Source organism: Hemiscyllium ocellatum, chromosome 19 (genome assembly GCF_020745735.1).
Source record: "Hemiscyllium ocellatum isolate sHemOce1 chromosome 19, sHemOce1.pat.X.cur, whole genome shotgun sequence".
In the NCBI taxonomy this organism is placed as follows: Eukaryota; Metazoa; Chordata; class Chondrichthyes; order Orectolobiformes; family Hemiscylliidae; genus Hemiscyllium; species Hemiscyllium ocellatum.
In genome coordinates, this window is record NC_083419.1 from 28,573,745 (window position 1) to 28,588,069 (window position 14,325).

A 14,325-nucleotide genomic window follows, 5' to 3' on the forward strand; every position below is an offset into this window, starting at 1 on the left:
TTGCTAAACAAAGATCTTGGAGTGCAGGTTCATAGCTCCTTGAAAGTGGAGTCGCAGGTAGATAGGACAGTGAAGGAGGAGTTTGGTATGCTTTCCTTTATTGGGCAGAGTATCGAGTACAGGAGTTGGGAGGTCATGTTGCGGCTGTACAGGATAGTGGTTAGGCCACTGTTTGAATATTGCATGCAATTCTGGTCTCCTTCCTGTCGGACAGATGTTGTGAAACTTAAAGGGTTCAGAAAAGATTTAAAAGGATGTGGCCAGGGTTGGAGGATCTGAGCTACAGGGAGAGGCTGAACAGGCTGGGGCTGTTTTCCGTGGAGCATCGGAGGCTGAGGGGTGACCTTATAGAGGTTTACAAAATTATGAGGGGCATTGATGGGATAAATAGACAAAGTCTTTTCCCTGGGGTCAGGGAGTCCAGAACCAGAGGGCATAGGTTTAGGGTGAGAGGGGAAAGATATAAAAGGGACCTAAGGGGCAATGTTTTCACGAAGAGAGTGATAAGTATATGGAATGAGCTGTTAAAGGATGTGGTGGAGGCTGGTACAATTGCAACATTTAAGAGGCATTTGGATGGGTAAATGAATAGGAAGGGTTTGTAGGGATATGGGCCAGGTACTGACAGGTGGGACTAGATTGGGTTGGGATATCTGGTCGGCATGGACAGATTGGACCGAAGGGTCTGTTTCCATGCTGTACATCTCTATGACTCTATGAATTCCCCAGTCATGAGCACAAAAAGTGAAGCTAACAACAGTGAAGAGGAGTTCTGTACGCTTTTTGTCAGTGGCCTTCCTATGGACATTAAGCCAAGTGAGCTTTACCTTCTCTTTTGACCATTTAAGGGATATGAAGGTTCACTGATCAAACTGACATCAAAACAGCCAGTTGGCTTTGTTACATTTGACAGCAGAGTGTGAGCAAAAGCAGCAAAGAATGCTGCCTTCATCTAGCCTGCAGCTGCACCTGCCGCACTTCATGATCAGATGCGCTGGTATCCCCCATCTGAAGCATCTCGGGAAGGATGACTGTCTTGTCAATTTTGTTAAGTTTTTAACTGCCCTAATCCAAGAATTCAGATTTCTCCTTGGAGTGATGCAGAAGGACAGACTGGATTTTGTTTCCAGGTTGGACTTCACTGAAGGAGATTTTGGATAACTAGCTCATTTCCACTCGACTTGGAGAGGGTGGAGTGATCACTGACGACTGTGGGTTTAAGAATTCTACTGGTGAAGTTTCTTCCATATGGGAGGATCCTGCAGATTCTATTTGCTGCATGGACTGGTAATTGTTGCTGTTATAATCAGCTAGGAGAAAGTGAGGACTGCAGATGCTGGAGATCAGAGCTTAAAAAATGTGTTGCTGGAAAAGCGCAACAGGTCAGGCAGCATCAAAGGAACAGGAGAATCAACGTTTCGGGCATAAGCCCTTCTTCAGGAATGAGGAGGGTGTGCCAAGCAGGCTAAGATAAAAGGTAGGGAGGAGGGGCGCTGGGAATACGATAGGTGGAAGGAGGTTAAGATGAGGGTAATAGGACCACAAGAGATTAACGCAGATCTCTCCAGCTTTCTCATTTCCCCTCCCCCCACCTTTTCTCAGTCCCAACCCTCAGACTCAGCACCACCTTCTTGACCTGCAATCTTCTTCCTGACCTCTCCACCCCCACCCCCTCTCCGGTCTATCACCCTCACCTTGACCTCCTTCCACCTATTGTATTCCCAGCGCCCCTCCCCCAAGTCCCTCCCCCTTACCTTTTATCTGAGCCTGCTTGGCACACCCTCCTCATTCCTGAAGAAGGGCTTATGCCCGAAATGTCGATTCTCCTGTCCCTTTGATGCTGCCTGACCTGCTGCACTTTTCCAGCAACACATTTTTAAGTTGTTATAATCATTGCATGTTGTGTGTCAATAACCTGTTTAAGTACTGGCAGTAAGATTCTTATGAAGAAGGAGGTAGTGTCATCTAGGTGGTTATCATGGAATGACAAAGGAGGGAATGAGAAAGTGTATAAGCAGGTAGGGAAAGAGTTAAGTTTAGGATTGCTTGACAAAGGCTCAGCTAGCATGACTTTGACTAGATAAGAATTTGCAGTAAACAGTGAGGTGCTGAAAGCAAGGGTAGTGGTTTAAACGAGGTGAAGAACATCTATTGTGTAATGCTGGGTGGCTTAATCTTTATTGTTGATGCTTGCTGATTGAAACAGTCAGGAGAAAGTGAGGACTGCAGATGCTAGAGATCAGAGCTGAAAATGCACAGCAGGTCAGGCAGCATCCAAGGAGCACGAGAATCGAAGTTTCAGGCATGAGCTTCTTCAGGAATGAGGAGAGTGTGCCAAGCAGGCTAAGATAAAAGGCGGGGAGGAGGGACTTGGGGGAGGGGCATTGGAAATGCGATAGGTGGAAGGAGGTTAAGGTGAGGGTGATAGGCCGGAGTGGGGGTGGGAGCGGAGAGGTCAAGAAGAAGATTGCAGGTTAGGAAGGTGGTGCTGAGTTCGAGGGTTGGGACTGAGACGAGGTTGGGGGGGGGGGGGGAAAATGAGGAAACTGGAGAAGTTTGAGTTCATCCCTTGTGGTTGGAGGGTTCCTAGGCGGAAGATGAGGCGCTCTTCCACCAGCCGTCGTGTTGCTATGGTCTGGCGATGGAGGAGTCCAAGGACCTGCATGTCCTTGGTGGAGTGGAGGGGGGAGTTGAAGTGTCAAGCCATGGGCTGGTTGAGTTGGTTGGTCTGGGTGTCCCAGAGGTGTTGTCTGAAACGTTCTGCAAGTAGGCGGCCTGTCTCCCCAATATCGAGGAGGCCACATCGGGTGCAGCTGATGCAGTAAATGATGTGTGTGGAGGTGCAGGTGAATTTGTGACGGATATGGAAGGATCCCTTGAGGGGAAGTAAGGGAGGAGGTGTGGGCACCTCAACTTCTCCACCCATCTCACCCACTCCAACCTCTCACCCTTGGAACATGCAGCCCTCCACTCCCTCCATCCCAACCTCACTATCAAACTGGCAGACAAGGGAGGCGCGGTGGTAGTTTGGGGCACCAATCTTTACACCGCTGAGCCTAAATGCCAGCTCACGGACACCTCCTCATACTGCCCCCTTGACCATGACCCCACCTTCCACCACCAAACATCATCTCCCAGACCATCCATAACCTCATCTCCTCAAGGGATCTCCCATCGGCCGCCTCCAACCTCATAGTCCCACAACCCTGCACCGCCCATTTCTACCTCCTGCCCAAAATCCACAAACCTGACTGCCCCAGCCGACCCATTGTCTCAGCCTGCTCCTGCCCCACCGAACTCATCTCTGCATACCTCAACAGGTCCTATCCCCCTTAGTCCAAGAACTCCCCACCTACGTTCGGGACACCACCTCCACCTCCTCCATGATTTTCGCTTCCCCGGTCCCCAACTCCTTATCTTCACCATGGACATCCAGTCCCTGTACACCTCCATCCCCCATCACGAAGGACTTAAAGCCCTCCGCTTTTTCCTTTCCCGCCGTACAAACCAGTACCCTTCCACGGACACCCTCCTTCGATTGACTGAACTGGTCCTCACTCTGAACAACTTCTCTTTCCAATCCTCCTACTTCCTCCAAACCAAAAGAGTAGCCTTGGGTACCCGCATGGACCACAGCTATGCCTGCCTCTTCATAGGATATATGGAACCGTCCATCTTCCACAGCTACATTAGCACCACCCCTCACCTTTTCCTCCACTACATCAATGACTGTATCGGCACTACCTCGTGCTCCCACGAGGAGGTTGAACAGTTCACCCACTTTACTAACGCCTTCCACCCCGACCTCAAATTTACCTGGACCATCTCAGATTCCTCCCTTCCCTTCCTAGACCTCTCCATTTCTATCATGGGCGACCGAATCAACACGTACATTTACTATAAACCGACCGACTCCCACAGCTACCTAGACTACACCTCCTCCCACCCTGCCCCCTGTAAAAACGCCATCCCATATTTCCAATTCCTTCACCGCATCTCCGCCACTTCCCGCTCCTCCACCCTTGAGCCCTGCACCTCAATCGTTACCAGGACAGAACCCCACTGGTCCTCGCCTACCACCCCACCAACCTCCATATACATCGTATCATCCGCCGTCATTTCCGCCACCTCCAAACAGACCCCACCACCAGGGATATATTTCCCTCCCCTCCCCTATCAGCATTCCAAAAAGACCACTCCCTCCGTGACTCCCTCGTCAGGTCCACACCCCCCACCAACCCAACCTCCACTCCCGGCACCTTCCCCTGCAACCGCAAGAAATGCAAACCTTGCGCCCACACCTCCCCCCTTACTTCCCTCCAAGGCCCTAAGGGATCCTTCCATATCCGCCACAAGTTCACCTGCACCTTCACACACATCATTTACTGCCTCCGCTGCACCCGATGTGGCCTCGTCTACATTGGGGAGACAGGCCACCTACTTGTGGAATGTTTCAGAGAACACCTCTGGGACACCCGGACCATACAACACAACCACCCCATGGCTCAACACTTCAACTCCCCTCCCACTCCAGCGAGGACATGCAGGTCCATGGACTCCTCCATCGCCAGACCATAGCAACACGACGGCTGGTGGAAGAGCGCCTCATCTTCCCTGAGGAACCCTCCAACCACAAGGGATGAACTCAGACTTCTCCAGTTTCCTCATTTCCCCTCCCCCCACCTTGTCTCAGTCCCAACCCTCGAACTCAGCACCACCTCCCTATCCTGCAATCTTCTTCCTGACCTCTCTGCCCCCACCCCCACCCCCACTCCGGCCTATCACCCTCACTTTAATCTCCTTCCACCTATCGCATTTCCAATGTCCCTTCCCCAAGTCCCTCCTCCCTACCTTTTATCTTAGCCTGCTTGGCACACTTTCCTCATTCCTGAAGAAGGGCTCATGCCCAAAACATTGTTTCAATCCAAGGAGCAGGAGAATCAGTCACCCAATCAATGTAAATGTTGTTTTATTTGTATGCTGCTCCCTGTAAGTGATTATATCATTTCTTAAGAATCTGCTGTTTGAGAGAAGGCAGAGAACTCTCGTCCTTGTGTACATGGGCGATTGCACTCTCTCTCGGGCTCGGAATGAAAGGTGAGGAAGGTAGAGCTATACTGTGTCTGAGCCAGAAGGTACAGACTGTATATCTGAGTATTTGCTCCGATTGATACTGGAACGGGATGACACATTTACTCCCTGTCCATTAACCAATCCTTTATCCATGCTAACAGATGGCATCGTCCACAGTGAACCCTTATTTGTGAGCAAGGTTTGGTGTAGCACTTTATGATTATTTTTGGAAAAGACAAACATAATTGATATATACTAATTATATTTTTTAAAAATGTCTCAGAATTTTGTCGTAAAGGATTACCATTTTTAAAACCAAGTTGACGTATTCTAATCAAATGAAGCTTTTCTAAGAGAATTGTTAAGATTTCTTTAATGTTAGGTTCCAGCACCTATTATGTGACTGATGGAAAGCTAACTGACCTCGAGATCCTCATTTTCCCTCACTCCTTCCTTGTGATAGCAGTGGTACATTTACTGGCTTCTAGTTGGTTAGGACCATTCCAGAATCTAGGAAACATTGGAAGATGTAGCCACCTTTGCAGCAATTTCTTTTAAAACTCTGGAATGCATGCCATCAGGTCCTGGTGATTTGTCAGATTTTAGTCCCTTGAATTCTCTTACTACCTCTCTGCTGATTTTAAATTATTTGATTTCATTACTCTTCTTATTCCCTGAATTATTCTCTGTTTCAGGTATATAATGCATGTCTTCTACCAAGTAGACTAAAAATATCTTTGTTCAATATACAAAAATTAAACTTGCCACAATTTTTGTGACAAGCTCCAATATTTTCTTGCTTAATGTCATGTTCAGTAGTATACCTATTATTACTGGGTCCAGAAAACACTCCCACTAGTGTTTTGCAACCATTGTTATTGCTAATTTCCACCCATACTGATTCTGTTTCTTGATTTTCTGAGTTAAAATCCTTTTCTCCAAATGCATAATTTTACTTTCAGGGCTGCCTCTTTTCCATTTTTCCTGCCTTCTCTAAATATTGTATATTTAGAAGATTTATTTTCCATCTTTAATCATCATGGTTTATAGGATGAGCATCTCTAAACCACTTTTCTCAATGTGTGTTGCCGTATTCGCATGCAGCAAGATCTGGACAAAATCCATGATGTGGAGGTGCTGGTGTTGGAATGGGGTGGACAAAGTCAGAAGTCACACAACACCAGGTTTTAGTCCAGATTTATCTGAAATCACAAGATTTCAGAATGCTGCTTCTTTGTCACTTCACCTGAAGTGCTCCAAAAGCTTGTGATTTCAAATAAGCTCGCTGAACTACAACTTGGTGTCATGTGACTTGTGACCAGACAAAATCCAAGCTCGAGCTGATAAGTGGCAAGTAATATTCACACCGTACAAGTGTCAGACAATGACCATCTCCAATGAGAGAGAATATTACCTTATCTTCATGACATTAAACGGCATTACCATTGCTGAATATCCCACTATCAATATCCTGGAAGTTACTATTGACCAGAAACTGATCTAGACAGCTACATAAATACTGTGACTATAACAACAAGTCAGAGAGAGTCATTCATCTGTCAACTCCCCAAAACCTGTCTACCATTAAGTCCACAAATCAGGGTTGTGATTATGAATACAATCCACATGCCTGGATGAGGACAGCTCCAACAATACTCATGAAGCTCAATACCATTCATCACACAACAACTAACTTGATTAATGCTCCAGCTTAAACATCCATTCACTCCACCACTGATGCACTGTAGCAGCTTTGCATACATTCTACCATCTAGAGGATAAGGAGATGGGACCTGTAAATTTCCTTCACAGCCACACACCAACTACAATTCCACTTCCTCGCTGTCACTAGGTTAACATTTTGAAACTCACTGTCAAACACCATGGGAACACTTCCTTCAAGTGTACTGCAGCAGTTTAAAGTGGCAGCTCATTGGCATTTTCTCAAGGACAAGGAGAGACACTAAATGTAATCTGCACAGCCCAACACTGTAAACACTCTGTCCTACATCAATATACTTTTCTACTACCTCAACTTTTACTTTTGTTTGTCTTTGGTTTTCCAAATCTGTCTTTGATTAAACCCTCTTCCTCACCTGTCAATTTAAACAATATGTACTAGCATATAAACATAAGAGTGTGTTAAGTCCCTTCCTGCCACATCCTATTTACTCTTATTCATATTTACATATTGTGCTCAACCTCATTTAAGTTTCCAAACCTCTCCTGATGTGAACCATTTCCCTTCTCCACCCCCTTCCCATACTTTTTTTACTTAAAGTCCTCGCCACAGTCCCAATTTAATGATTTGCCAGAACACTGATCATAGTGTGGTTCAGATGAAGACTATGCCAATGGTACAGCTTCCTTTGCTCCTCTCGGTATTGATGTCGGTGCCTAATGAATCAAAACCCATTCTCCCCCACACAATCCTGCAGCTGCCCACATTCAGTTCTCAGATTTTATTCTCCCCACGCTTAAATAATTACTTGTTGTAATGTACACATTTGCAGTTATTTAACATTTGATAAATTACACATGTTTCTAATGGAGATTATATTATGAGAACAATTTAGTTTCCTCAGCAACGTTTGCACTTTCACTTATTACTTCCATACTTGGGTACTTACTAACAAGAATTTTCTGTGAAGCAGAAAACAGAATGATAAACTATACCTGCTCTGCAGTCAGCAATGGGGAATTGTCCATCCGGCTTTTCCAAGCAAATTGTCTCTGGTACTCGGAGTTTTTTTTTAAACTCTTCTGTGGTATAATTTTCAATGGTGCTGTTTCCTTAAATGCATAGCTCATCTACCAATAACAAGCAGAACATCTTTAATCCTAGTGCTGACTTTTCTCATTTTAAAGCATACTATATGAAAGTTAATTTATAAAAATGGGGAATTCAAGCCACTCACGGAACCTACCAGTACGGAAGATAAAAGTTATTTTTTGTTATGTTATGATGGAATTAAATTTTCTTTTTATTTCTGATCTCAAACATTAACAATACTCCTCTTCCAACACTGAATTTTCTTTCATAATTTTTAAGTATACTTTTACACAACTTCAACATCAATCTTAAGCGAACATTACTCCCTATTTCCACCCATTTTAGAAGACCAGTCACAGAGGACTTGCATCTATGCAGGGTGTACATGACAGTTTTCCTTCCGTTGAACTGGAAAGTGTTTCAACAGCTAACAGGGAAAACAAGAAGCATGGCTGGGAGTTAATGCAGTCACAACCAAAAGGGATCCTATATTTGATCATTTCTAGCAGCAAGCCAAAAATAAACAGCAGTCACCAAGAAATGATTAAGCTATGATTTTCAGCTAGAGTATGGGCAAAAGGAGTATATTTAGCAAATTAATTGTTGTTAACGCATGAACTATAACTGTCTTGACAAAGCCCTATGCAATGCTGAGGAAATTCCTTCGCTGGGAAATATTATGCAATAAGAAGGTACAACAGCAAAATGAAATTGGAGCAGTCATAACATGCCATTACTTGAGAGCTAGTTGAGTGGAAAATGTGGTGAGAGAAAGAATGTGTAAAGGCAGCTAGTAAATGGAAAGCAACATTCAACGTAACAAAGAAGCAATGGTGATCTTGAGGGGAGATTGACCAGATCAAATCAAGATATTTCATACAGTTATATGCATCCTATTATTTAAAGGAATTTACCTGATTAAATGGACTGCCTAGCACCAAACGCACATGCGGTGGGCTGAAAAGTTCAACCTCAGTATCTGAGGTATTGCCACAAATATTCTAATTCCCAAGGTAATTTATTCACGGTTATCAGAACAGAAATAAATTACGAAATATTATTTTGGTTTTTCTAAAGACTCATTAAATCATTAATTGCATAATAAGAGCAAAACAACAATAACAATCAGCAATTAACCTGACTGCTAGGATCATTCAGGATAAATGTAACAGGTGCTAACTGTGCTGTCTATATTAATTTCAAAACACAGTTTTATTGTTTTGCAATTGTAAAAAGTATTTTGCAATACCAATACCCATAGCCCCTTAAAATTAGTTTGAGAGTGGGTGAATATTAGAGAAGACATTTAACTTTCAGTCGCTTTAGAGCTGCTTGCTAACAGTATGATGATGTATTTTTAAATAATTCATATTGCACTTTGTCACATAAGGAAACAAAACAATTGTTACTGAAGATTTAAAATATAATTCTCAGTTCACAGTTACTAACCGATCATAAACTACCATGCTAGCAACTTTGTTGCTCTGTTCGCATCAATTGTTCTCTTTACATATTCCAGAAATGACTGTTCTATAGCTATATATTTCTGAGAATAGTAAAATCATTCTGCACAATATCGTCTTTTTCTGCACAAGCATATGTTTGCATCCAGGGCTAAATATCTTCCAGAGAAATAGGTCAGGTTAAGATTTTTTTGACTTTTGATTTATTGTTGTTACATGGACATAGATACAGTGAAAACTGTTGTTTTATCTGCTATGCAGGTAGATTGTATCATACAAAGTGCATCAGGGAGCAGAATAGAGTGCAGAATCCAGTATTGCAGTAGAGGAGAAGATGCTGAGAGAGAAATAAACATTAACATTAAGAGAACCATTCAAAAGTATGATAACAGCAGGGAATAAAATATAATATGTTCTAAATGACTGTTGTAATCCACTAACTACTAGTACTATGATTCCTCTATAAAAGATGTGCAATTGCTTAAAAGACTTCGACTTCTTAATAAGGTGTTAAATGTAACAAGGTCCCACATAGACATTCTCATAGATCTTAAAAACAAAATCGAAGGATTAATACAAAATAATTAAACATTTTGATATTTTCAGAAGATAGTTGTAAATATAAACATTTAATTTTGGCAGTTATTTAATATAGTCTACAGAAGACTAAAAAACAAGTGGCATAAAATTTTAATTGTCATTCCTACTTACACCATTATGAACTGCCTTATCCCCACTCTTTTTTCCAGAAGACATGTTGGCTTCTTTTCCTTTCTGAACAACTGCAGCCAATTGCCTGTCTCTAGCCAGTGATGGTTCTAATTCTGAATGCAAATGACAGTCCACAGACCGTGATCTGGCAACTTTAGGCTCTCGAGGAGCATTGGGAGTTTTGGATTCTTCCTGGTTATCTTGATCCTTCTCAGTTCCTCTTTCATTTAAAACAGAAGATTGTGGTTTAGTTAGTTCAGACATTTTGGGTTCTGGTTCATGAGATCTACTATTTGAATCACTACTCCAGTCCCACTGAAAAGATTTTGAAGCTTGAGGTCTGTAGTATGGCACACGTTTCTTAGAGATAAAATTTGGCTCCTTTGTATTCCCTATAATACAAAAAGATATTTTTTAAAATCCTTATCATAATCAATTAAATTGTAAAATCAGATTTCAGATTTTTCCCCAGTAAACAAACTGCATTTATATGGCAGATTCCATATCCACTGGACTCAAGTTGTCTTACAGTCATGGCTAAATATATTTGAACAAGCTAGAGAATCATCCTTCTAATGTAAAAAATATGACAGCTTGTGCAATCTCAGCAAACTCCCATAAATAGCAAAATGATAACGACCAGGTATCAGCTTTTCTAATGTTAATTGAGTGACAAATATTGTCTCATATGGAAAATGGCATCTCCAAACGTGTAGGGCTCCGTGGTATTGAACTGAAGTATCACCTTTGATTTTTGTTCCCGAATGTAATTCAAAAGTGATTGTGCTGCCAACTGTGTTCCACCAGCTGATTGTTATGTTTCAAGGACTATTTGTGACACTGCAGGTTCATGTTCTGTTAGAACTGATTCCTGCATGTCAATCTGTTTTAGGTCTCTTGTGGCGGAATGGTACTGTCCTGACCTCTAGACCAGAAGACTCAGATTTGAGTCCTACTTGTTTGAGAGGTGCGTAATAGTAACTCTAAACAGGTTGAATAGAAAATTTAAAATATCAACTCCTTTTTGAAATGAAATATTCATGACAAAATTTAGTTTTAAAGCTTTACATGATATTTCCAACAAGCCTCACATTCCCCAGTACACAATTTATTTTTGGAGATACTTCAGCAATGTGCCTTGGGATACCTACATGAAATAAGATTAAAATAATATTTTGTTGTTTTCCAATTTAGCTTTTTATCTTTTGAAATGTACTTTTCTGCACATGTTCAAAATCCTGCATTAGATCCATTGTAACTTCCTCTGTTCCAGCATCGATATGGTTGGAGTGTGATACAAGGAAGAAATAACACTCAACCTTTTCTTAAAAAAAAATCTTTTATTCTGATTAATCTTTACAGCATCATATCCTGCCTCTAGTTGGATGCCCATAATTGCATGCAACATTTCAATTTCATCAAAACAATCACTCTGCAGCGAGTATCATTTGTTTGCCACTGTACTGAACACTTCAATCTATAACCATCTGTAGCTTTCATATGGTCTTTCAATTTAAATTCCCACCTCTAAAATCAATGCATCCTGGTACCCTTTGATATTTCTCTTTCTCTAATTTATTGCTGTTTCAGTTTCCACTTTTCTCACTGCTGATTCCCTACAAAAACTATAGGCTCATGTTTGCCTGCAATGATCTGGCAACCTGTCTCTGAACTCCTGCACTTTTATCTGATAATTTGTTGTACTCCTTTATTTGGTATTAGCAAACATCAATATAATTCATCCCAAATCAATATCAAATTTATAGGGAGCATGGGATAAAAAGAGGGAAGAATCACTTAATTACTTAATACCTTATTAATGAAGTGTTAACTCTTTTTCTCTCATCATAGATACTACTTGGTTCAATCAGTATTGTTAGCACTTTGTTTTTACTATCTAACACTCTCAGTTGGACAATTGTGAATTTATTTTGGTTACAAAAGCAGCGCCTACAGTTAAATGTTTATTGAAAATTATCACTTGCGTATAATAGGCTTACCCAGCTGGTCTGAGGGCAAACCTGCCCAAGGTACTTTTTGCTTAGAAAGGGGACTAGAAGAATTTGATCTCTGAGAGTCGTTCCATTTGAAATTTCGTTTGTATTCACTTAAACCCTAAGTAGTAAGGTAGACAAAATAATTTGAATTCAATGTCAATTACTGAAAAGTCAAACATTTTCTTTCAAGAAACATAAAACTATTCAATACATAATATATGTCAAAAACAAACTTTAAAAGGATACATCTTCTTGGTTGACTGAAAAATAATTATAAGAGATGCAAGGAAAAAAAAATTTTGTTTCTTTCACATCAGCATATCTCAAACTACAATCACACTTAAATAATTACTTTTGAAATGTAGTCAATATTGTAATGTAAGTTAACATCACAATCAACTTGCTCACTGTAAGAAATTATTGATTAGATTCTATTTGATGGTGGCGTTTAAGCTGTGTAAGCTGGTCTGGATAGAATATCTATGGTTACCAATACTCTTCGCATTCCTGAAGGAGTGATCACAAAACTTTTATCAAAGATTTAGGATTTTCAAACATTATTGCATTTTTTAAATAAAAGTTTGGTTCCCGAAAGGAGCACGTTTACTCCTTTTTCAGTAACTAACTGCAGTACCAAAATTAGGGAGAAAAAACAGGATTTTACTTTCCCCCCCAATGGCACCATAAAAAGTGTTCTCTATATCTGCAAAAGATGCACTATGATGTCTTCACAAAGTATAAACCGCAGTCTTTCTATCATCCGAGGACTGTGCTCTCTGATCCCAAGAGATGAAAATAAGGCCACTTCCTTACAGTTGTTATTATTTTGCTTGATAACTGTCATATTCACTCAGTTTACTGGTTCACACATGTACTAAAGTAGTGCTACCAAATACTGTCCACTGCACAATGCTCATCAAAACTCAGTCTTCTCTCAAATGATACATTAGTGCTGTTTATCAATCCTACTTTTTCCCCAAGGCTGCTTGCATTCCAAGGATGCTCAGGCAAAGAATTCTATTCCTGAAGACGCCCAGAAAATTGTAGGGAGAACACTACTACTCTTTATATTGTGCCGGGGAAACTCATACATGCACAGAGTAGGTAGAGGTGGGAGGGCCACAGCTTGACGTGCAAATGGCAAGAAATCAGACAATACAACCTCTTTCAGAACTATACTGGAGTGTGTAATGATTTATTTAAATCCTTAAGTTTGGCCAGCCATCCTACTGATTCAAGCTCTACCAACAAATTATAAATCATACTCATCACAATGCTATTTTTTTTTAAATTACAATTTCTATTTAAATACACCTGATCCATTCATATTCCTGGTTCCAGTTTAGGCAGTAATAAGAATAAATTGTGGAGGATACTTTCACTTTCTGTCCATATAACTGACTCAACTACTTCATTTGGTGGAATAGAAATTAAACAAAATTATAGGCAAAATATTCAGATGTAACCTTTTATCAATTGCCTTTGAAAAATTAATCCAACCCAACATCAAATAGTGCGCAATCACAGCCAGATGGTGTGTTTATTTATAGGTACTGTGCTGCAGCAATAATGCATGTAGCTTTGAATCCTTACCTAATCCGAGTGGTTTTAATCACATTCATCTCCTGAGGGGTGGTTATTGCCAGATTATAGGAACTGATTTTAATTTGTTTTAAAGGGGAACTGGAACTGTATTTTTATTTGGTCACATCTTTTAGCTGATTTTGTAATCATTTTTACAAAAGGTTGAATTTTCCTTAATACCTGTTAAATAACTGAGCCTGGACGGGAAGAAAATATTTCAAAGATGGAATGAGTAGGGTGAAAGATGGGGTACGAAGGGGAGTGAGTGAGTCAGAGGTTAAGTAATGGGGTGAGGGCAGGCAGGGGTTGAACGAAGGAGATGAGGGATATTGAGGTTTATGGCGGGAGGGCTGTGAGTGAGAGGAAACCGCATAACGGAGGAAATGGAGAAAGTGAGGACTGCAGATGCTGGAGATCAAAGCGTGGCACTGGAAAAGCACAGCAGGTCAGGCAGCATCCGAGGAACAGAAGAGTTAATATTTTGGGCATAAGCAGTTCATCAGGAATGTTGGGGTGGGTGGGGAGCTGAGACATAAATAGGAGGGTGCGGTGGGGTGAAGGTAGCTGGGAAGGAGATAGTGGAAGGGGAGAGTGACAGGGAAAGAAAGAGGGGAAAAGGGGTGAGTGAGGAAGAGGGGAAAAGGGGTGAGTGAGGAAGAGGGGAGGTGAGGAAGCCACAGGCAACAATTTTGGCAGACTGCATGTTATTAAAATTCGACTGTTT

The 14,325-nt window shown here is 41.5% G+C and overlaps 1 protein-coding gene across 5 annotated transcripts in view; it reads right to left on the reverse strand.

Annotated features, from left to right (window-relative positions):
* The window catches only part of mdm1 (Mdm1 nuclear protein), a 32,266-nt gene that overhangs the window by 17,832 nt on the left and 109 nt on the right, over nt 1-14,325 (reverse strand). For all 5 annotated transcript variants that reach the window (XM_060839328.1, XM_060839326.1, XM_060839329.1 and 2 more), the window contains exons 2-4: nt 12,021-12,135; nt 10,021-10,412; nt 7,750-7,884 (exon numbers count right to left, since the gene is read on the reverse strand). In XM_060839328.1, coding sequence (XP_060695311.1) covers nt 7,750-7,884; nt 10,021-10,412; nt 12,021-12,135 — 642 coding nt within the window. The remainder of the gene's footprint in view (nt 1-7,749; nt 7,885-10,020; nt 10,413-12,020; nt 12,136-14,325) is intronic.